This window comes from Trachurus japonicus, chromosome 1, assembly GCF_045865225.1.
Source record: "Trachurus japonicus isolate A0001 chromosome 1, Traja_1.0".
Classification (NCBI taxonomy): Eukaryota; Metazoa; Chordata; class Actinopteri; order Carangiformes; family Carangidae; genus Trachurus; species Trachurus japonicus.
Window position 1 is genome coordinate 17,266,655 of NC_140907.1, and position 24,118 is coordinate 17,290,772.

The window sequence follows — 24,118 nt, forward strand, 5'->3', positions numbered from 1 at the left end:
TGGATTTAGTTGTGTTTTGTACACTTTGTTGAACCAGTCTGTGAAACACTGTGTCTGCATTCGATAACACCAATGGACAGTGAGGACCAAAATGTAGCAGGGGGGCCTTTAACCCTTTGATGCACAACATATGCATACCCCCTCTAATGCGCAACATGGGTCTAAAATGACCCGCATTCATTTTCCATGTGAATTCATGCTGGGTGAGTGTTTCTTTGTGGTATCTTTTAAAATCAATATATTTTATGATTGAATCCTCCAAGTATCATTTGAATATCTTGTTTTTAATTAGTACAGGGTGTTATTTCCATTTTTACTTTCTTATTTTATGAACAAATAGACAAAAAGTCTCAGAGAGTGGACCAGTTAGCTAGCTAGCAGTTGACATTTCTACATTCTACTGTATTAGTTAACTACAGTAGAACATGTCACCAGCTAGCTAGCTAGGCAGCTGTTGACATGTTCTAGCTGGTGTCTACAATAGAATATTATTCTATTGTTGTCACCAGCTAGAACATGTCATCATGTTAACAGTTAGCTAACTTGCTAATATTAAGGTATTTCCCTTTATGACAAGTAATGTAGCTACTTATTCAAGGTAACTAAAACCTTATCAATTATGCACAGTTATCTTTAATGAGTCATCAAATGTTTCTTTAGGTAAATTGGAATAATTGTAAAACAAGTAAATATGATTATATGTGCTTAAAAAAGAATATTTACTGAAGAAAATGATAAATACTGTGCAGTGATTTCAAAGATATAACATTGAAATAGCCTACTCAGATAGAATAAACTATGGTTAGCTGTTGACCACAGTAGAATATGTCAACAGAGCTATTAATGGGGGAAAAGGACAGGTAATGACTAGTCATTATTGTAATCAAGGAAACAATTGTCTGTTGTTGGTATAGATAGTGAGGGAATGCTAAAATTAAAGTATTCTTGCTATACTTGTTTTTTCAACCGGTCCACTCACTGAGACATTTTTGTTCATTTTTGTTCACAAGTTAGAAATGAAAAATGGAAATAATGACCACACTAATAAAAAACAAGATATTAAATAATACTTGGAACATTCAATCATAAAATAGATAGATTTCAAAAGTTACAGCAAAGAAACTATCACTCAGCATGAAATCACATTGGAAATGAATGTGGGTCATTTTAGACCCATGTTGCGCATTAGAGGGGTAGTGATACAAAATGTGTTTTTATTAAAAAAGTGAAAAAGTAAAAAATAAAATAAGGATGTATTATGATCAAAAACAAGTTAATTGAGGAATACCTGGAATTCTATATGATGAAATAAATTTTTCGCAAAGATATAGCACAAAAAAACTCACTCGGGTCTATTTAGACCCATGTTGTGCATCAAAGGGTTAAGAGAGCCCCCTAGTTTAGCCCACAGGCTGCAACATAAACATCTGCGAACAGTGACTTTGAAACCAAAAGAGGTGAAACGTGAGGAGAAAGCAGATGAGAGGAACAGACATTCCCTTCTTCTCTTTAAGGTTAATACAGTGAGCTGCTGTTCATCAAAGTAATTGTCAGGTTTTGAAACAAGTACGTGGTGACTTGACACTTTCCACCTCTGCACTGATTATTTTACTCCACCAGCTGCATTAGCCTACACATGAACACCACTTAGAATAATCCCATCGGGGCCAAGGTCACTTGAAACAAACCATCTCACTGTAAACAATCAAATCTTGACCAGGTTACATAATTAATTCCAAGGAATTAATTACATAATTAATTCCAGGAGTTTCAGTGTTGCACCCCAGAGTAGCATGTGGCACTGTGAGGTATAATGGTGTAATAGCATGTTATGAACCTGTGATATGATAAATTCACATGACATTATTGTTTAAAGACACGACAGCGATGGAGATAATGATTGCACTGAACACAACCTCTGGCCTTCAAACACACAGGACGAAACCTTAGTCAACAAAACTTTGAGTCAGCTGCCTCACTCGTGAACCTGTGCTTCAATTACAACTTTTTCCTGATCGTTAGGTCCCTCACCAAATGTGCTTATGCATTATAAAATGAGCATATTTGCTCATATCATATTAGCATTACACTTGATAGCAATTCAACTTTAATCTATATAGATTTTATCACTAATATGGGAGAGGGCTTAACATCAACACCCTGTCGCCCCCATTTTCAATAATTTACCGTAAGAGACCCTGATACAGCAATCAAAACCCATCATAGGCTTATACACAACAAAACATATACGTCTTGGTTTGTGCACAATACTCTTTCTCTACACCCAGAAATATCTATACCTATGTATAAACTGCCACAAGCACAAGCTCCATCAATGCAATTCCGTAACCTTTCTATAAATGATATCTCAGTCTATGAGACAAAATGCATTCTTCACAATTTAGCTCCCTGGGACCATAAATTGGAAAGCCTTGAGAAAAACAAAAGAAAAAAAGGACACAGAATATTTACAGCGGTAAAAAGAGTGTATACATTAATGTTACCTGTAAAGGAAGAGCTTGTGTTTTAAAGCAGGGATACTGCTGCAATGTGTTTTTGTAAGTGCTATTATTGCAAAGTGAATAGGGCGAAGATTGGGTCAATTATGCGTGCAATCTCCAAGAGCACTGCTCTTAAGGAGAGGTTCAGCTGCTGTTGTCATTTGATAGAAAATAAACGGTTCAGGATGTTGTTGTGAAGAGCTGTACAGTAACACCACTCCTAATTTTCCACAGTTGTGAAAAAATGCTTAGATTTAGACATAGATGCACTATCTGGCAAAGTTACTTAAATCATTCCTTCTTTGTTGCTACTAACACTATATCTTCCATTTTGTGTCAAATAGTACAAGAGCACGAGTAAGGAGTGCAACATTGTGTGATCAACAGCACTGAGTCATTACAGATGGAGAGGTGTCCCCGCACCTCTTTTACTGCCCCTACTGTGGGGCAGTTACACAAACATCTTCAAAAAGTGGGAGTAGAGTGGGACCAAAAACCGTGTCCTGTTGGGTACTGGAGACATCAGTTCATCTCAGTGTTGGAAAAAAAAAGATACAACATCCGTGGGGCTCCAATACATCAACAGTCTTGTCATTTTATCATGAATCTTTTATCAACAAACAGATTTTTTTATCTCAGTATGTTTTGAGACAGCTTCCCATAGACTTAATCTTCTTATAAAGGCTGTCCACTCCCCATGCCTTCTCTAGGGCTTCCTGATATATTTGAGACACGGTTTGAGTTTCTGCGACAAATTCAATAAAAGCACTGCCTCTGCTGCTGCTGTCCATATTCCCGTCCCCTGTCACTGAGCCTGCGTCTCAGGGCTGACACGGTCCTGGAAGATGTACAGGTTGTTGGTTGCTGCTATGGCAATTATATTCTCAGACGGGTGCCAAGCCATGTGCAGGATTTTCTTTGTGAAGTCCAGGCTATCGACGCCCACATCTCCACGACGACGTTTGCCACCGGTATAGACACGCCGAGTCCGCAGCACAGCCCGAGGCTTGCTGCTTTCGCGCCATGCCTCGAGGGTTACACCTCTGCCCGTCTCCCTGTCAAACATCCGGAAGAAGCTGTTGTACGCCCCTGTCATGATCACACTGAGGAGGCGAGACGAGATGAGAGGAGAGGAGAGGAGAGGAGAGGAGAGGAGAGGAGAGGAGAGGAGAGGAGAGGAGGTAAACAAAATTAAAGGCACAAAGATTGATTTGATGTCTGCAAAGCTTGTCCGTGTGATCGATTTAAATGTCGTATACTGGTAGAGGTAGAGCATTTAGAGGATGGCTGTAAGCAGAATCAGACTGCCACATCGCTCCTTCTTTTACTTTCAAATGTACTTAATTAAATTTTTTCTCCATCCATCTTACTCCCCCTTTCCCTCACTCACCTGTCTGAGCTGTTCCAAACACACTCGAACTTGTCAAAGATGCAGTCGTTCTCATAGAGAGAACACAGCTTACTCCTTAGGTATTCATGGACCTGGGAAGGATGTGAAAGAAGAAACAGTTAAAATTCACCTCATCACCTTCATCACCTATTCCTCAGATTTACAATGTCCAGAATACACTTCTTGCATATTGATCTGCATGGAGTATTATACCAAACACATGATATCTTAGGGGTTCCAGCTATGAGTTATTGTATTGTTGTCTTTTAAAAAATTGAGAAGGTATTGTAACCTGCAAACTATGTTGCACTCCAAAACCAAAATTCATTTTTATAATTTCTATATTCAAATTGAATCATTATAAATAACAACAATGTTGTAAGTAATAAATAAAAGTCACTGGAAATTCTTCACATTCGGGAAACAGGAACCTGTATATTTTGACTGGAAACCAGAACTATTACTTGAATGAATTGAGTCACTGTACTCTGTAGGGCACTGACAGATAGCAGAGCAACATATGAGTAATAACAAGTGAGACTCGATATGGTAGGAAATCATACTACTCCATTTGATCTAACACAGCCAACACAAAATGTAATGAATAAAGGTAAGACAGAAACATAGATGTGTACTTTTTACCTGATATGTTTCCACAGGCCCCTTGTCCATGTTCAGGTCCCACACCTTGGCGGTGAGGTAGTCTCTGGTCAGCAGGTAGCGTCCACTGTGGCTGAACTTGACATCCGACACAGAGGAAATGATCTCTGAGAAGAAGGACCGGCTACCTGGATCCTCCGGTTCCTCAAATACTGGACAAAGACATAGGATTTACTGTAGCCATGTCACAGTGATTACTTTGTTGTGAGCCATTATTGTTAATTTAAATACATGCCCCTCCCAACTCAATATCACTGCTTACGTTTAGTGTGTTTGTCGCAGAGTGCAGAGGCTCTCATGTCACAGAGGCGCAGGGTGCCCTTGCTGCTGCTGTACACAAACAAGTGGCAGTGGTGAGGGTGGAACTCTGCTGCTGTTATCACCTCAGTCAGATCCTCCATGTTGGCTGGTTTGATGTCCACAATGTCTGAGAGGAGCGACCATCAAGGGAAAAAAAAACTGATGGATGCACACGATGTTGTGATGGCTGTATTCATGTTATGCCTGCAGGGAGGAGTTGTAATGCACATCCTGAGGGGAAAAACACCCTGGGATCTCATGCAAAAAAGGGCACAGTAGGCAGCAGACACACCAACGAATCATTTATGCTTATTCAACAATTTTAGCTGCTTTCCAGTTTTAGATAAACATTTAATTCCTTTCTCCATTTTTGCACCTCAATTCTTAATCATAACCCAAAAAACTGCACCCCAACCAACCCCCAATATGCACACACACACACTGCTCCTCTCTCTGTTCTATTTGTGGTAGTCCTATGTGGTTCAGTAGAAAGTGTACTGCTGGGTGAATTATTTAAACTCTTCTTCCATAGATGCCTCTGCGATTTTCTAGGTCAGCTTCCATTTGAATGGGAAGTCACCAAGTGCACTGCATCCAACATGCTACCGACTCCGAGGTGTTACATGGCTCTCTGATCAAAACATAAATCCAAACATAGTCATATGCTATTTGCATTAAAAATTGATTAGAGAAGAATTCAGATGAACAAGAACAAGAGGTATACTATGTATATTTCAAGAGGTAAAATTGTGTGTTTCATATATTAATGTATGTATTCAGATGTAAGGTTCTGCTAGTTGCACAGTGGCAGTAGTAGAAGACTAATAAACACAAACTATACACACAAAGTGGATTTTAAAGTTCGGTATTTCTCCAAAGGAACATATGTAGCCTATGTACAATGCATGTTAATCTGCTTCACCATCAAAGAGCATGCATATATTGTGCATGCTGGCACAGATGCATTCAAGCTATGCACAGGAGCACACATGGGATTTATCTTGCTCCAGTTTAAAAAGCATATTTTAACAGCATAACTTAACTGGAGATGTTTTGCTCTCCAACTAAAACGTGATTTTCCTTCATGTGACATAATAAGCATTATCTCATATAAAATATTGTATAAAATAATTTAAATACAATGCTGAATTTAAATGGGAACTCAACTCTATTTTTTTGAGTTGAGTTCCCATTTAAATTCAGCATTGTATTTAAATTATTATTATTATTATTATTGATTATTTAACAAACAAACTTTAAACAGTAGGGAAAGGCCCACTGACATACACATAAACACTGCTTTCACTCTCGTTCCTTTGTTTATGTTCCAGCAATTGATTTTTCCTTCAAGATTATCAAAGGATGATATCCTTGTTGCTGTTGCAGAATTGGTGGTGGCTCAGAATAACATAGGCCCAATAATCAACTTTTTGCTTTTATTTCTGGACATTTGCTGCATTGTGGAGAATCCTCCTTTAGTGACAGATCAAAGGAATGAAGAAAAGAAATCCCTGTCATGAAGGATACTGAAGCTCCGGTCTGTGATGCCCAGGTGCCACATATTGATGCGGAGGTCATCAGCAGACAGGTACGTCTCCCCGTCACTGTTGACTGAAATGGAGTTGACATGGTAGGTATGTCCATTGGAAAACACTCGTCTGGGACGAACCTCTACCATCAAATCTGTAGGTTTCAGTACTGGCACCTTAGACAGAGAAAGGTAGAGGGAGGGAGGGAGGGAGGGAAGGAAGGAAGGAAGGAAGGAAGGAAGGAAGGAAGGAAGGAAATGATCATTATGGGGCATTATGTGACATAAGCACAAAAGGCAGGCAGTGAGCTTGCCAATGTCTTACGAACACCTGATACATATTTGACTGACCAAAATAAAAGTGTGCATGTGCGTGTGTGTGTCAGTATGGGTTTGTGTCTGCATGTGTACCTGCAGAGAGGTGATGGTGGAGATGTCCTTGATCCGTCCCTCCTCATCTTTCAGGTTGTATCCCTCTGGTCTCTTGTCTCTCTCACTCACCTTCCACAGTTTAATGGTCTTATCTGTCACAGGCAGGTGGATTGTCACAGCAGATGAGGTTGGTTTCATTCAGAAAAACAGAAAAACAATTGTTACAGACAACTTACATAAACAGTCAGCAGAAAAGTGGAAAACTACTTTTTGACAGATTTTCTCCTTCCTCCTTTAAGCTCAGATGGCAAGTGTACTGTGAGGAAGCAAACTACCTTCAAAATATGATGCGTAAGATTCATGACAGGGATAGAACCTGGCAGTTCAGGTAGAAATCTGTAAATTTTACACTTTTGACAGTGTGGTGCCAACATTGTCACGGCATGATGTTATCTCATCCAATCTAGGTGATAAAAGATAACATCAGACTGGCATAATGCTGGGAATTGGTATTGCGCAGCAGTATCAAAATCCACACATTTTCACAGTTGATATGGCAGAAACTTGATACCAGTTGAGTTACATCTGAGCTGGGAACTGGAGATCTGTACATGCTCCATGTTGCTGACATCTCACCATTGGTGGAGAGGAGGAAATGTGCAGCGTTCTGCTGTGGCAGCCATCTGATCTTGTTAATTTTCTCTTCAATCTCTAGACTCTTCAGGTAGTCAAAGTCCGGTTCATGGCTCTGGAACGTACTGTAGACATTGTACTCTCCAGAGTCCCCCGTCTCCCCTGGCTCGTCTGACTCCCCCTTAGACTGTAAAGGGTGACATGTAAAGATATAGTGCAAACGCCAAATATGTGTATCACAGTTACAGCATGCTGACTCAGGATCTGGGTGATTGTTGCAAGTTTAACACAAAAACTGACCTCAGTCTCTCTCTGGAAGATGACCACTCGGCCACCTTTATCCCCTGTGGCCAGCAGGTCCCCCGTCTGGTTAAACTCCACCGTAGAGATGACATCAGCTAGGAGAGAAGATGGAAAAGTAGGAAGCAGTTAAGTCTAAAAGAAAGACAGAGGGATGAAGGAAAATAAAGTGTTGAATAGGCACAGAGAAAACGAGTGGGAGAGAATTAAGAGACAGCAACAATGGTAGAAAAATATAAAGAGTCCTGATCATATCTCATATTTTTTGGGATTATAAACCATACATCACACTTGGAGAATACAAGCTAACATTTAAAACAGCCCCAACAACAAGCGTCTCTCGCTGAGTGTTCAATCAGTCATGGAGTGATGAATGTCAACATCCATTCCTCTTACCCAGCAGTGCGGGGATAATGCACCCATGAAGCTAAAATGAATCTGTTCCATCATACCGGCACGTTATCTGACACCACAGAGACAGCCATGACACACCGTCTGTTCTACCTTCGGTGACGTAGTCTCGCAGGAAGGTGTGGTTGATTTTGGGACTCTCAGCGTCCTCGCCCATCTGAAGCTGAGGGAGGGTGACCCGCCAGCGTGCCCGTCCTGAGGGGAAGGGTCCAATCCGTGCTCTCTCTCCCCACCCAGGCTCCGCCCATGCTGCTAAGGCCTAGCGGAGCGGCCTGGAACAAGGCATCCTGGGAATCCAGTCGGCCGGAAAGGAGAAGAGGTGTGAAGAGGAGGAGATGGGATGAAGATGGGGAGAGAAAAAAGGGGTTTGAGAAAAAAGGAAAAGGGGCAAGAGAAAAGGGGGAGAGAGAAAAAAAATAGATGCAGGAGGATATGAAAGAGGAAATTGGTGAGGTTGAAGATGTGAGGCAGGAAGTGGATGGAAAAGGCTGATGATGAGGATGATTTAGAAAAGGAGAGGAGAGAGCTGTCATTAGGCAGGCTGACAATGCATGCACACAGCATGCCAAATGGTGTGACCTTTGTTAGACATTCAACACACTCATTATCCATGATACACATGGGCAGAAGCACGAGGCCCAGTCAATGCTGAAACAAATCCCAGAGCAGTGGAGGAAAAACAAACACACACCTCCAGCAGATTAATGGAGAATATAAATCCTCATGTATGGATACAGAAGCACAAGTACAAAATGTAGAGCATGAGCATGTGAGTGTGAAAATATCCACTGCAACGTTCACTCTGCGTTGCTCCGGCAGTGGCACTAAATGCTCCCAGGGTGTGGTAGTCCTCTCTGCCTACTTTCCAGATCCCTGCTCTCTCTCTCCCTCTATCTCTCTCTCTGTCTCTCTCTCTCTCTCTCACACACACACACACACACACTTCTCAGATAGTCCTTGACGGAGATCAGGGGAGAATGCAATGTCTTGCCTGTGCTGCAGGAGGGAGGGAGATAGGCCTCAGCACACCTACCAGTCTGCCTGCTGCTGCTGCTGCTGATACGGCTGCTGCTGGTGCGGCTGCTGCTGCTCTCCTTTCTGGCGTGTGTGTGTCCTCTGCTGCAGTGTGCTCGAGCAGGCCTATGTGTCCATTGGAGGGAGAGGAACAGGGAGAGAGAAGAGAGAGCAAGGGTGGCGGTGAAAGGAGGAGAGGCAAAGGAGGAGAAAAAAGAGAACGAGAGAGGGATAATGAGGAGGATGGAGGTCCGTTGGCTGCCTGCTGATGCTGTAGAACTGATTCTGTGCAGCATCCAGTGTGTCATGGCAGCCTCCTCCTGGAGCAGCCAATCACAGTGCAGCTGTCATTGTTGCGCCCACCCACTGCAGGTGATGAGAAGTGAGGGGCCAGCAGAGGGAGCAGTTACACACTGAATAGTGTGTAGTTAAACAGTGATGAAGGTTCACAAAAAACTGTTTGAGTTTTTTTTTTTTTTTAAAGGAAGGATCTGAAATACACAATAAAATGATATAACCACTCACATAGCAAGTCCCTGGCTGCTTCTGCTGCTGTCGAATAAGCCACTTCTGATTACAGCACTGCTTGTCATCCCTGTAACTTAAACCACAGTCCCTGTGACCTCTGCTCTACACTTTTTTTTTTTTTTTTTTTACATGAATGTGATTTCACTCATGATGCCATTTACTCTAACAAAGACACCTCTTCAAAATTAAACACAGCCTCCATCCTTCATTCTTTTTTAAGCTCAAATATTTTACAACACTAACACTGTACTAGTAATAGTTTTATCATGGACATGTCTTAGTGCACTTTAAAAAGAAACTGGATGACATATAGGCCTTAAGTTGATTTTTAAAAGCCTTATTCAGATTCCACATTATATAAAATTTTACAAAAATATCCAGTCCAAGATAGATCTTTTTATAGACCAATTTATGTACAAACCAGAACAATTAAGTAAACCGAAACGAATGACACAATTCCAAATTATTTTTTATTATATAATGCAAAACTGCAGTATTTTCACTTCAAGTAAGGTTCCATTTAGGTCCGTGTACCTTCAATTTTTTTTTTTTTACGTTTTAGCAAAAAATATTCAAAGAATCTGACTTAAAGAGACTTCAAGTATAGATTCTATTGTAATATTGTTTGTTTTATGCGTGTGTATTTAAATGCCTATCTAGGTGCACTTCAAATTAGTCTACCTCACATCACTCAACTCTGATGAAGTTGGAAAACTCGAATTTTCGACAGATGGCAAAACTAGTCACCAACCAGAGGACTAACCCCCGAAGGCAATTCATAGGGCAGGACAGCCCGAGTCCATTAGTTCTGTAATGAAATTTAAATCGGATCCCTTTAACGAATAAACCTGTGGTGCTAGTTCGGGCTAAATAAAGGTCAGGGGATTACCTTGACGCAATCGTTTCCACGGGCTTCTCCACAGACAATTAAGCTCTCCTCTCTGACACGACATTTTCAGTCTGCCTCGCTTCCTTCTGTCATGGAAGGTGTTTCTCCTTTATAACGCCCCGGGCGTAAAAACAAAAAATCCTGAGTTTGATCGATCTTTTTTCACATTACCTGAGTGAGGGGATGCCCTGCCTCCACTCCGAAGCGCTGCAGTCCATGGAGCCCGGCAGCGCGAGTCTCGGGGCATCTCTTGCCGCCGAGACAGAGGAGTCCCTCCGCAGGGAGAGAGTGAACGAGCCGCCGATGGGGAAGGGGATGGGTTGGTTCTTCTCCCCGCTGTGGAGCCCCCGCTCCAAGGCGCGTAGCAAGAGGTTTGGAGACGGTATGAGGAGCGACCAAGTGGAAGCATGGTTGGATGACCACTCTGACTTCACGAGGGCGTACTTTTTAAGGAGAGCCTCAGCGTAAGATATTTTACATTACTTCTGACAGCTGTGAATGAAAATGAAAATGCACAACTACACTTGATATTAGTAATGACTAAGAAAAGTGTTGTAGGGATGTTAATGAAATTATGACTAATGCAGTAAATATAATTTCAAGAAAACTTGTATGTTCTTTTGATCTGTGTTTTCCCAGCACATCCGTCATGTATCCTAATCTCTCTCTCTGTCTGTGACTTCAGGGTCAGTGGTTCTCAGACAGAGGTGGCTCCAGTGCTGACCAGTCTTCCCAGGAGCAGCTCTGATCACTCTGACCTGCTCGCAAAGGCTCGTTATCGCAGGACTTCATCTCCACTGAGCAACTCACACCTAAATGTCTCATCTTCAACAGACAGGCTCAAACCGCTCACCCCCACCCTCAGCGCCCCAGACTGGATGGACCCTTACAGTCCAGATGTGCTGGGCTGTCATTCACCTTGCTCTCCACGCTCTGCTCGCTCCTTCTCTTTTTCTCCCTGTCGTCCTCTTTCCCCCGCTTGCCCTTGCTCTCCTGACTTGTCCCACTCTCCCCAGCTTCGGCGTCCAATTCCTACAAAGCCAGCCGCCTGCGGCCATGGGGATGGCTGCCTGTGGATGATGGAGCTGCTGAGAGGAGGTCTCACCTGGATGAGTTCTGTAACAGAGCTCTGCCAGGGGGCTGTCCTGCATGCCGGGGAGTTGCTGGGAGCTGAGGTCAGCTCCCTTTCTCTGGTGAAAAAAAATAGTGGTGGAAAGAGTACCTTGGAGGAGGTGGTCGGCCCAACAATGTTGGGGTGCCTGAACGAGGGCAACATCTGCAGCCAAGCGCATCTGGATCTGATGAAGGGTATCATGGGATGTGTACTGGCTACAGGGAGCCCAATGAACATGAGAGACACATCAGAGGTAAAAGCATAGACTGACACATAGGTTGTAGTTGTCATGACTCAACAATCTGCAGTTACCTCTGCTTAACATGCAACAAATCAGTTTCTACATGATGAAATTAGTTGGAATTAGTTTTTCTTCTTTCTCCTTCCTTTTAGATGAGGAATGAGAACAGTTCATTGAATCACTCTGCTATTTCCTGATGACCAGTTTGTAGATGATGACAAGGTTATTTCATGGAGCCTGAGGGCGTGTCAGGGAATCCCAGATGGCCTGCGTCCTTCTAATCCTTTTAGCTGCTTCTTGCACTGATTAACCTCTGATTATTGAGATGGTGATGTCCTGTACTAGGCTACGCATGTCCTTCTCTTGCACACACGCCCACGTACACACACCCACACAAAGAGAGAGGATAGCACAGTTCATTAGAAGACTTAACAGGAGGTGCCCACACCACCACCACCCCCCTTTTTGCCATCACAAATGTGATTAGGAATCAGTGCCAGTGCCTGGCAGAGTTGTACACCGGGTAATCCCTCGTTAGGCAGGAATGGATGGGTACTTTCTAATAACCTCTGGGGTGGAAAGGTCAGCGAGAAATGTGGATATTCCTGGCTGAATGTGTCCGATGCTGATGAGGACGACTGATGAAAGTCCTCATCATGATAGAGTATGAATTAAATGAAAACCGAACACAATGTAACAAGCATTTTGTCAGTGAAATATCTTATGAGCAACAATATGTCATCTGTTTACCTCCTCAGGACCCAAGGTTCGCTTTAGATGAAGATCAATCAGACTTAAAAATCAGGACTGTTTTGAGTGTGCCCATCAAGAAACACAGGGGAGAGGTAGCATTTCTATCAGTTCTCTCATTTCACTTCCAGAGGCATGTGTGCATGTTCAGTGTTTCACTGTTTTCTGTTGTGCACATGCAGGTGGTCGGTGTAGTGATAATGATCAATAAGAGATTTGGAGATGGATCGGTTTCTGCTTTCACCAGCATGGATGAGAGGGTGAGGACCTGGAGATTCTCAAATTTGAAACAAAGCCACATATTAATTATGAAAATCTGACATTTGAATTTGATTGACCAGGTGCTGTCCAATCACATGGATGTGTTAGGGATGGTCTTGGACAATGTCCAGCTGTACGAGAGCTCAAGACAGGAGGCCAAACGCAGTGAGGTAACATTATAAGGCACTATCCACTAATCCAGTCATGTGTTCATATCATCTCTTTGTCTTCTGTGCACTTTACTTCACTGATGCACTGAAACTAACAGAACTTTATGCTTCTGTGTCAGGCCTTGATTGAGATGGCTAAGGTTTTGTCAAAGGAGCACCATTCCTTTGAGATTCTGCTGAGTAAGATGGCAGCTACCATCATGCCCTTCACACACGCTCAGTACTGCACCATCTTCATCCCCAGCCCACACAACTCAGTTACAGCACAAGAGGTGTGCCAATTTGTTAGATCAAATCTGTTGTTTATTGAGTCATTCATCTCATCTCACTTGCTTAACCTCCTACTCCACTGTTGGTATTATTTCAGATTTCCTTCTCACGAGTGATACACCTGGAGTGTGAGGAGCTCGGATCAACCTGCCAGATCTACAGAAGGTACTGACACTCTGCACAAGTCCCTATCACTAGTCTACATGAATAACAAAATAATATTTGATTGTATTCTTGTAGGCTATTTCATATTGTATAACAGTTCCACATTATCTTTCAGGGAACGTGACATCAGCGATATAGATCCATCACATGCCTTCCGAACTCTGGTCACTATGGCGACCCTTAATATGGCAGAGAGTTCTGAAGGATCAATAAAGAGTCTGATCTGCTGCCCTGTTAGAAATGAGAGGTCTGAAAATGTTATTGGTAAGTCGCTCTCATAAGTAAGTTATTTTAAATAAAAGATTGTACGCATTGTTTCATATAACAGATTATTATGAAGTCTGCCTGCTCTTACTGTAAACACATAATTAACTTCATTGTTAATGCTGTTGTATCTATCATTGATAGATACTAATGTGATGTTTACACCCTTGAAAGGGATGTCAACTATTAGCCAGGTAATGTGATTAAGACCATTAAGGAAGGATTTAATTTAACCCTTGAAAACTACCGATCATGTGCTGAAAGAATAGAAAGGTAGATACAGTTCCAGTTCCTGTTTAAACTGGTCTTACTGAGGTCCTGCCATACTTTACCATCACATGAGATGACACAAAACTATAGATGTTAAACTCTCTTAAAATTCACCTGTTTTTATCTTGGCTTTTATAGCGGTGTGCCAGCTGATGAACAAATGCAGCAGGGACTCAGATGACCTGGAAGCCTTCAACAAATATGATGAGCGTCTCCTGGAAGACCTGGCAGTGTACTGTGGCCTGGCCCTGCAGTATGCTCAGGCTGTGCAGATCGTTGAGGAGCGAAGGGCCAGTATAGAGGTCACACAGGAGGTGGGAAAACTACCTGACCTTATTTGCCCACATCTCATATCATAACAAGCTCAGAGTCAGAGAAACCTAAAAACTTAAAACATTGTGTATTTGTGTGTTGATTCTTTTCCTGCAGGTTCTTGCGTACCACATTACAGCAGCAGAACAGGAAATCCAGGCATTGCAGGTGATTCTTCTTCTCACCTGTCTGTGGGAGGGCAATCATCTTCTTACGTATTCTTTACCGTCTTTCTCCATGCTCAATATTCTGCCTCTTGCAATCTCTGTAACAGTCCAACTCTGTTATTCTTAGTCCTTCATTCTTCCTTTTTTTGTCATCCTGTCATTAGTCCTTAATGACAGTTTATTTCCGCAGGTCAGATTAACTGGCATAATGCTAACAGACAACTAATGCTCTACCCACTTAAACCTCTTTATTTGATGCTATCATTGTCTGTGGGTGGCAAAGGTGACAGTCATTATACCAGATAGAGGTCTTCCCTGGTCCTGTGAGTTGTGTGAACTGGAGGTCAGGAGAGAATTGGTTCACTTGATGTGTCTTTTTTTTCTTTTGGTTTTCAGGAGCTCACCATTCCTTCTGCTGAAGAACTGCGCATACTGGACTTTCATTTCTCTGATTTTGGCCTCTCAGAGGACCTCACCACACAGGCCACCGTCCGTATGTTCCTGGACCTCAATTTAGTGCAGGATTTTAAGATTGATTACAAGGTTAGTGACATACTAATTACTTGGCTTCTTGGAAACAACCACAGTCTTTCTGAGAATATTTAAGTCCAAGTCAAATCTCAAGGTCAAGGCCTACATTAGCACAATGACACAACACCAAACAAAAGAAGTCAAGTACAAATGCATTCAATGCTCAAGTCTGATTTGAGTCACAAATCAGGACTAGGGTCAGACTTTTAAGTCCAAGTGCTTGACTAGAATACCACAACACTGCAGGGGTTTACCTGAATATGATAAAGAGATCGGGTTCATTTAGATTAATGATAAAAGTTGATGGAAATCGTGAACATTCATTTTTAACCAACATTTTGGGGATTTCCTTTAATCTTTCTGCAAATTGCTCTCAAAGATGAATTGATATCATTATGAATGATAATTATTTACCACCTCATGGAACTTTCTCTTGCCTTCAGAATCTGTGCCAGTGGGTCCTGACTGTGAAGCGTGGTTACAGGAACAACGTGCCTTATCACAACTGGAACCATGCACTGAGCACTGCGCAAAGCATGTTTGCTATGCTCATGGCCACAGGCCAGCTCCAGGTCAGTCCACATGTGTTTAAACATATATTACATATGTGTATTTTCATACACCTATTGACTTTCCCATACTCTGAAATTCCCAGAAAATGTGGTATATTTGAGATACAGTTGATTCAAAAATATCCAATTTTTAGTATAGTGGAGAAATGATATACCAACCATCCTCCACACTGGAAAAGGGGAGCTCATTTGCACTTTAGACATGCACATACTTGCCCTGCTAATGTTTACAAGACACGATTTTAGTAGGACAGTGCCAGGCACCAAATAAAGCCCTGACTGGCCACATGCTAAAGCTATAATTAGTTACATTTTAAGAAGAAGCAAGAATTTAAACAGTTATTTCTGACCTCTCATTTAAATCAGCATCAGCTGCATTGTGTTATATAAATATAATATGAATGTATTTTCTCTGTTTTGTAAAGATTGTGGAGGAGTCATTTAAGGACCGCAGGCTTCCTGCAGTACGGAGCACTTTTAATTATTTGAAAGAGGATTAATTTTAGACACTCCTAAAACCTCTTATCTGCTTTCCATGGGGATAACAGGCTAGCCTAAATCTCTACGTAACTGACATGTGCCTCTCACGTCTTTTGGTCTCTTGCTATTTACATGATTAATTGTAACTGTGAATTATAGTGTCATGAAACTGGTCACTTCATCCTGTTTGATTTGATGTAGTTAAGGGATTGCAATGATAATAAGTCCAAAGAGCATGTTGGCAGCATGCGCTTTATGTATATTTAAATATTTCACACAAAACGCGTGAGCTGAAGTATTGAGGTTTCACACAGAATGTATAGGTGTGCCTACTAACTCACTCACAGTTTCTTTTTTGTTTGTATCTCAGACCATTTTTTCCCGTCTGGAGATCTTAGCATTGATGATAGCCACTCTGAATCATGATCTTGACCACAGAGGAGTCAGTAACTCTTATATAGAAAGGTAAATATTTGATTTTGTAATGATTTACAGTTCAAATTGTTACACGTGGTTATTTCTATTCATGTATTCCAAATAATTTATTATTTAAATATTTAAATTATATGTTTCATATATATTTTGTCTTCTGTTCGGGCAGTATAATTTATCTCTCCCTCTCTCTCAGGAGTCAACAGCCTTTATCTCAGCTGTATGGACACTCTTCTCTTGAGAACCACCACTACAATCTGTGCCTATTTATCCTAAACAACACTGTAAGACTTCTTTCATCCATCTTTTCATTCACTCTGACCCATCTCAAACTCACTTCACAGATTTAGTTTCATTAATATAATTTCCACAGCAAAGGTAGAGAAGAATCATTCAGAATAATCCTTTAACCAGGAATTCTTCTGTTGTTTCTGGGTTACAATCAGTGTAGAGGTGAGCTTGTGTGTATTCCTGGCTGTTTCTGCATGTATCTGGTGATGTCTAAGTCTGTATGTCACCCTGGCACCCTCTCACTCTACATCTCTTTCATCTTCTCCCAGGGGAGTCAGATTCTCAACGGTCTCTCTGCAGAAGACCACAAAACTGCGCTGCAAATGATTAAAAGGGCAATCCTCGCCACTGACCTGACAGTGTACATGGAGTATGTAAAAAAAAAGGGAAAAACAGAAACGTCAAAGTACCTGTTGGTAAAGCTATGTGTCAGAACTGTTTTAACTCACATGACATTTTGTTTGTGGCTGTGTTTTTAGGAGAAGGAATGAATTCTTTTCTCTCACTAAGAAAAGCAGAGTGAGCTGGAAAAATGAGAAACAAAGAGACCTGTTAAGGTGAAAATGATTATATGTATAGAATAATATGATAACCATGTGCATGACAACAAACAGTGCCAGTGAGCTTTCTATTAAGATATTTCTCCACCCCCGCAGGTCGATGTTAATGACAGCTAGTGACCTCTCTGCTATCACAAAGCCTTGGCCTGAACAAAAAAGGGTAGGTCTTATAAAATCCACTTCACAAATCATGTCTAAGTTCATCACAACCTTAACCTCGCTCTTTCACTGAGACAGATTGCCAGGCTGGTTACCATGGAGTTCTTCGCTCAAGGGGACAAAGAAAGAGAGGAGTTCAAAATCAAACCTATTGTAAGTCTTGATAACAAAAATGCAATAAAAAAACACATCTGTCTTACTGTCAAATCATTTTTGTAACACTTCTTTATCCTGTCATATTTATCCTAAAATTCATATTTCTCTCTTTTTCATGTTATATTTGAGTGAATTAATTGAATTTTGATTAATTTAATATTGCTTTACAATATTATTGCCCTTTAATTTAAAAAATAGAGAAGACATTGAGAAATATGCATAGACTCACTCTACAGTGGCTATTCATGGATTGTTATTGCTTCTCAGGTTGCACTTTGAGAACCACAAAATATATAGGCCTAATCTTTGACTAGAATACCGGTAGATCAATATTTCAATATAGTTAAATAGATTAAATTCATTAAGTGAACTTGTTCTATCCTTACAGTGCACAATGTTATTTTGCAATGAGGTCTAACTGATCTTTTCTCTTGTTACAGGACATTATGAACAGAGAAAACAGCACCCGTCTGCCTAACATGCAAGTGGAATACATAAATGACATCTGCTATCCCCTTTACAAGGTGTGTGACTGTTACTGGTGTTGATGAAATATTATTATTATTATTATATTAATTATGTGCATGTGAACCCAAACAGAATAGCAGAGAGGATCCCTTCTTATCTCTTCTTTTTCCCCACCGTTTCTATTTCAGGCTATATCAAGACTGTTTGATCCGTGCTCCCCGCTGCTGAGTGGCTGTAAGAAGAACAGGGAAAACTGGCTTCGTCTTACTGAAGAAGCAGAAGGAGAAAACAGCGACGCCAATGAGGAAGACATACAGAAGGAGCAATAGAGGACTGGACACTTTAGCATATATCAGTTTCTTTCTTCCCTCTCTTGGCCTCACCTTTACTAAATGCTGCCCATACTTTAACTACCAAATGTGTAAACTGTTCTAAACTTGTCTAATGTAAGAAATGTTGTAATTATGTCCCAAACTTTTGGCCAAGAGAATACACCCGAGCATACTCATTGTAAACCAAGTCAGCAGTGTAAAGTCTCACATTTTACCTCTTTTCTAACATGAAGCTGTGAAAGTCTGCAACATTTTCTCCGTGCGGCACCGAGTTTTATGAATGTACAGTATAGATATGCAAATGTGTTCTAAGATTTAAAATGTTTATTTAAATTTGAAAATATTTAAAAGAAATCTTAAGTCTCAAGTCCATTTGTTTATGTTGCCATCATTTGATAAATATATATCCAACATTTGATGCTCTCATAGACATTTTTATGCAGTTGTTGGGAGTCATAGCAACGATCAACCACTGCCGCAGACCCACACTGATCTGTGAGGCTTAGTATAAACAGTCCTGAAATTTTGACACTGCGCTAATGCTGTCACAGTCTGAAGTTAAAGGAAGATTAAGGAAGAATTATTAATCACCACACATAGTGTATTGATACATATATTTTCTGAACATTATCATGTTATTTGTTATTATTGCAAACCTCATTTGTAGACATATAGGCTATTATAGCAGGTAATCATCAAATGTCAGACCAGTGTTGTTTAAAAAAGCCTTAAACATTTTTCAATTTTCATCCAAAATTCTTCAAATTAGAAACCTGCTGCATGCCGGGACATTCTTATTCTGATATATATTCATTTTATTTTATTAAAAATGAAAATAAAAAAAAATTAAAAAACTAATAATAATAATTGAGCCAGAAATACCATCACAATTGACACTTTTCAACACACATTTCTCTCCACAATCGTTTCCAAAATATATCTTTTATTTTCAGTCCATGATAACTTAAAAGAAAAAGAAAAAAGCTACAGACTGCCAGCTGCAGGCTGCAGTGTCAATGCTCGCCAGATGCAGTCCTGATCCCCGGCCACTGGGGGGCAGCAGTCGGCCTTAACGCGGCGCAGACGCCGTGGAGTCAGAGCTGCAGAAGAAGAAGCCGACGAAGAGACAAGAGGAAGGAAAATGACAGGGCGCGCAAAAAGAAAACCCAAATCAATTCAGGTAATTTTTACACTGTTTTCACCACGTTGGTTGGGTCGCCGACGTTTTTCGTTTGAAACAAGTGGTTTAGCAGACGTAAAAAGCCGTGTCGTGGTGTCGCCGAGGTGGCGACTGAGCAGCTTGTGTGAAACGTTGCGGGCAGAACAGTTTGGTCCACGCCGCGAGAGCAGCAGCGGTCAGACGACAACATGGCAGCAGCTCTGCTGACTGATGCCGATAATATAATACATCCATGACTGATGCCCGTGCAGTGACGTCCACGGTGCACAGCAGTTTGTATCATCGTTACGTTTGGACGGTGCTTACATTACACCTCGCGCTGGATAGGCATTACACAAGTGAGAGGTGCTGAGTCATAACAGTATGTTTAAATCTCAGCAATGTGCGCTAGGTTTAACTTGACTTCTGCAGGGGGAGGGTGGGTGGGCGGCCTGATTTTATCCGTTGTTTGATGCAGTAAACGATCAAAAAAATGCAGTGACCTAACTGCTAGCTTTAAGTTAACTGTTGTAACGTTATTTAACCTTAACTTGTAAGAGAGCTCTGTCACTGTGCCTGGTTTGAAATACAGAGCACACACTACCACTGAACTCACAAAGGCCTTATGCAATATAGTTGCCAGCTTATTGATTCATTTCAATGACAACTGTGCAATAAATTATGATGGTCATAATGTTCACATGTGTTATTATTTTATAGCTGGGTAATTTGTTCATGTGGAGAGGATGATAACATGTGGAAACACCTACCAGTTTGTTAATCATCATTGCATTGTGCTGGTATCCTACAATACATCCCTCTAGGAGTCAGGCACAGGCAATGGAGATTCGAAGAAATCCCGCACTGATGAACCCAAAGTTGTGGCAGTGTCAAAGGTGGATGCAGCACAGCGGGATGAGTTGATGCAACTGTACAAGCTTCAAATGCCAGAGGATCTGTACCACTTCTGGGATTTCTGCATGGAGCTTTGCCCCGACAACCCACGTGGTATAGCCTACTTTCTAACATCATATCATTTTACAATAATACTGATGAGGCAGAAGGTGCATCTGACATTAAATCAATTCTTCTGTATATAGACACAGACATAACAGGATGGAGCCACTTGGTTTAGTGTTGCTTAGCCAGTGGAAAATCTGTCTGGAAGGGCTGAATGGACATTCACACAGTACCAGCCCAACAGCTGGGGAAACCTGCTTAGAACAAGACTGTTTGATGTTGGCTTTATATTTGCTAGTTTAGCATGGAGAAGCTGTTTCATGATCACACATCTCACATTTGAGATGCAAAGAGAGTAAAATGATGGAAGCTTTCCAGTTTATTGATCTTTTTAAATATCTTTCCAAAGTTGCAGTGCTCTTCATTGTTCAGTAAGATGATAACCCTGCTTTTGTGTTTTGCAGCTATTAGTCACTATGTATGTCAGTTGATCTCAATGTATTGTTTTTATGGATGTTTATGTATATAGGTGCACTGAAAGACACGCTGGATTTGCGGCTGGTTGGTCCCTTCGACATTCTGGCTGGAGCTCACAAAAAGTCAGCGAATCTTCAGCCTAACTTCCATCTTCACTGGAGGTATATTTATGACCCACCGGAGTTTCAGACCATACTTCTGGGGAGTGAGGACAGCCAGCATCACATTGGCTACTTCAGGTATAGCACACAATGAAGGTTTTTGATCTGCATTGAACCAGTATCTTATATAGATGTTTTTATTTCAGAGTTTCAGCATCCACTAGACTTCCCCCTGTAGTAGTTACCATGCCAGTTACAGTGTGGTGACATAGTCTGGGCAATGAGGGAGTTCTGTTTTATTTTTTACTTGATTTTATTTTTCCCAAAATTTGACAGAGATACACCAGATTCCCTCCCTTCATTTGTCGGGGAAAATGAAGCCAAGAAGGGCTGCACTATAACACAGATGGGGGACAACTTGTTTGCTGCTGTCCTGTGAGTACTAGCCACCACACATTCACCACACAGGATAATATGATGTGTGTATGTCTTCACATGTGTGGGAGCAGATGAGCTTTATTGAATTAGACTTTTTTTTCCTCTTTATCGTTCCCCGTCCATGTATGTCATTTTACCTACTGTTGATCTTTTTGTTCCCTTCTCCTCCAGCCTGTGTCTGCTGAAGAAGAGGAAAGAAAGGGGCAGCAAGAAAGCAGGGGGGGAAGCTTCAGAAAGCTTGGAGGCAAAACTGAGAGAGAAGGCTGAGAGTCTGGGGTTGTTTCTAGAGCAGAAGACCAAAGGCATGAAGCAGAGGGACAAGAAGGTAGCTTACACAACACAGCCAACAGAGTTCTTATTACCAACATGATGTTGGTCATAGAACTCACTTGTAACTGTCCTACTTTGCACCTCATGTGCTTTGTCCCCTTTACTGCAATTTTAAAGTACTACATTGTTTCAGTTCAGTACCGTTCGCAATGTCTCACTTGTCTGCTATATAAGAAAACCAAACAATATCTTTGTTGGATTGTGTTTGCCACATTTTGCAATGGCAACTACAAGTATACTCCAATCATCTAAAACAGAGTGTATATTGGTTTCATGTCTATAAGCTTATTAGTGTTTTGGACACATTGCCAGCTTCATCACATCCTTTATCCCTCCCCCTTGCCTTAATGCAGTAAAACTAAACATCCAATAAGATAATCACAGTCCTCTTGCAAAATGGAGTCCAAATCATTCAGCAAAGTATGGATCACTAAATACAGTGGTGGTGGCAGCAATGTGTTCACAACAAAAATCATGTTTTAATTGAGTGCTTCATGAGAAACCTCTTGTCACACCACAGGTGGTTACCAAGACATTCCATGGTGCCGGCATTGTTGTGCCTGTAGACAAGAATGATGTAGGATACAGAGAACTACCAGAAACAGATGGTGAGTCTATAAACACATGAATCCTTGGCGATCGTGAAACTGCCATGGCTGCATTTGTTCTCGATTACCCTATCCCCAACTTTTTCTGTTGCTGATGTGAGCTATTAATTTCACCTGATGGGATTTCACCTTGACTGGAGAGATTTGCATGTTTAGAAATACAGTCTAGAAACATCGAATCCCCCCACACACACACACACACCTCTTTATCCTTGTGTTTCTAGCTGGCCTCAAAAAGATCTGCAAGGCAATTGCTGAAGCGAAGAATGATGAAGAACGAGTCAAAGCCTTTGGACCGCTTCAAGAGATGATCACGTTCGTTCAGTTTGCTAATGACGAGTGTGACTACGGCATGGGTTATGAACTAGGAATGGACCTCTTCTGTTATGGATCTCATGTAAGTCTCAAAGCTCCTACCATACTCAAACACATCAAGCAAAATAATCATCCCTGTGAGCGTCTCAGTAACTTAATTTTGTCATAATGTGAGTCGAAGAAATATATTAATTGTTATTTGGTTCCCTGTCCCCGCAGTATTTTCACAAGGTCATCAAGCAACTTCTGCCAATGGCTTATAACTTGCTGAAGAGAAATTTATTTGGGGAAATTGTGGAGGCCCACCTCTCCAATCGTAGCCATGACAACCTGGACCAACTCTGTGCACATTAAAAAGACAAAGTTAATTTCAGTTCTTGTTCTCATAAGCTTTTCCCACCATGTGTCTTTGTCTTCTGTTGTTTGTCATTGTTAATGTCTCTTGGTGGTTTTGGTGCTGCTGTCATTGATTGGAACCAGTTCAATGATATTTTGTTTGTAAAAGGTAGATGTCTAATAAAGTATTTTTATATTTTTACCTGTCCAATTTCTGTATGAAAGGTGATCTCAATGAATCCTTAACCAACTTATATTGATTATATAGCAGTCGTTGTGTATGCTGTCCAGCAGTATAATCTTTGTATTTTGCTACTGGTTTGGCCACTGAATTGTGTTTTAAATGTAATACTATGCAGTGAAGACAGAGGGCAGTGTTTCCTATAAAAATGTATGATGACTTGTTTGTGAAAGACATCCCTACTTTGCCAGTTATGAATCGGGTAAATGATACAATCTGTTCTATTCTTTATGTCATGCGGTTGGTCTTTTCTGTAACCTGGAGAATGACATTGCACTTAATTTGGATAAGTATTTCCAGCCAGGGTCATCCATTATACGATGAGCAATAACTAATGTGGAAATTACACATTATCAATCATGCACAGTGGAAACAGCACACAAAAAGTTGCATTTTCACCATGTTGCGAAGTGACTTCAAAGCAATCCGTTATTTTGTTTTCTGATCCTCCCTAGAAACACAGTCTGTGTAATTTGATCAAACAGCTTCATTTAGGGAAAAAAACAATAAGCTGTTATGTCTATAGACTGTGACACAGGCACCTTAAGTTACAAGATGGGTCACAGCACTCCATAAAGAAAGACAAACCTTTGCAGAATAAATGATAGACAACCAGTAAGGTTCAAAGGTTTTTGGGTCAGTTGCCCTCAGTTTGTTCGGTA

General features: G+C 41.1%; 3 protein-coding genes across 4 annotated transcripts; 2 read left to right on the forward strand and 1 right to left on the reverse strand.

Moving 5' to 3' along the window:
- Positions 1-1,362: 1,362 nt before the first annotated feature.
- ppp2r2ca (protein phosphatase 2, regulatory subunit B, gamma a) lies at positions 1,363-9,412 on the reverse strand. 2 transcript variants are annotated; one of them, XM_085776797.1, is made up of 10 exons: positions 9,129-9,390; positions 8,189-8,583; positions 7,685-7,782; positions 7,388-7,571; positions 6,791-6,903; positions 6,379-6,556; positions 4,814-4,978; positions 4,534-4,703; positions 3,892-3,983; positions 1,363-3,604 (listed from the first exon to the last, which is right to left on the reverse strand). In XM_085776797.1, the coding sequence occupies exons 2-10, from the start codon at positions 8,250-8,252 to the stop codon at positions 3,307-3,309; spliced, it is 1,362 nt and encodes a 453-aa protein (XP_085632923.1). In that variant the 5' UTR covers positions 8,253-8,583; positions 9,129-9,390; the 3' UTR covers positions 1,363-3,306. The 2 variants fall into 2 exon arrangements, with proteins under 2 accessions (XP_085632923.1, XP_085632932.1); XM_085776806.1 differs by having other exon boundaries at positions 3,076-3,604; positions 8,189-8,382; positions 9,129-9,412.
- Positions 9,413-10,581: 1,169 nt separating this feature from the next.
- pde5aa (phosphodiesterase 5A, cGMP-specific, a) lies at positions 10,582-18,723 on the forward strand. The gene is made up of 20 exons (XM_085776819.1): positions 10,582-10,990; positions 11,212-11,893; positions 12,640-12,726; positions 12,814-12,891; positions 12,973-13,062; positions 13,182-13,334; positions 13,430-13,497; positions 13,613-13,761; positions 14,170-14,345; positions 14,461-14,511; positions 14,907-15,053; positions 15,485-15,613; positions 16,464-16,558; positions 16,722-16,809; positions 17,086-17,186; positions 17,296-17,373; positions 17,473-17,536; positions 17,614-17,688; positions 18,132-18,215; positions 18,348-18,723. Exons 1-20 carry the CDS (start codon positions 10,710-10,712, stop codon positions 18,486-18,488), a joined length of 2,817 nt encoding a protein of 938 aa, XP_085632945.1. The 5' UTR covers positions 10,582-10,709; the 3' UTR covers positions 18,489-18,723.
- An 809-nt stretch (positions 18,724-19,532) lies between these two features.
- Positions 19,533-23,417, forward strand: hpf1 (histone PARylation factor 1). Its single transcript, XM_085776832.1, has 8 exons — positions 19,533-19,671; positions 20,475-20,658; positions 21,140-21,326; positions 21,525-21,623; positions 21,798-21,951; positions 22,477-22,564; positions 22,789-22,961; positions 23,099-23,417. The coding sequence occupies exons 1-8, from the start codon at positions 19,633-19,635 to the stop codon at positions 23,231-23,233; spliced, it is 1,059 nt and encodes a 352-aa protein (XP_085632958.1). The 5' UTR covers positions 19,533-19,632; the 3' UTR covers positions 23,234-23,417.
- The last annotated feature ends 701 nt before the right edge of the window (positions 23,418-24,118 follow it).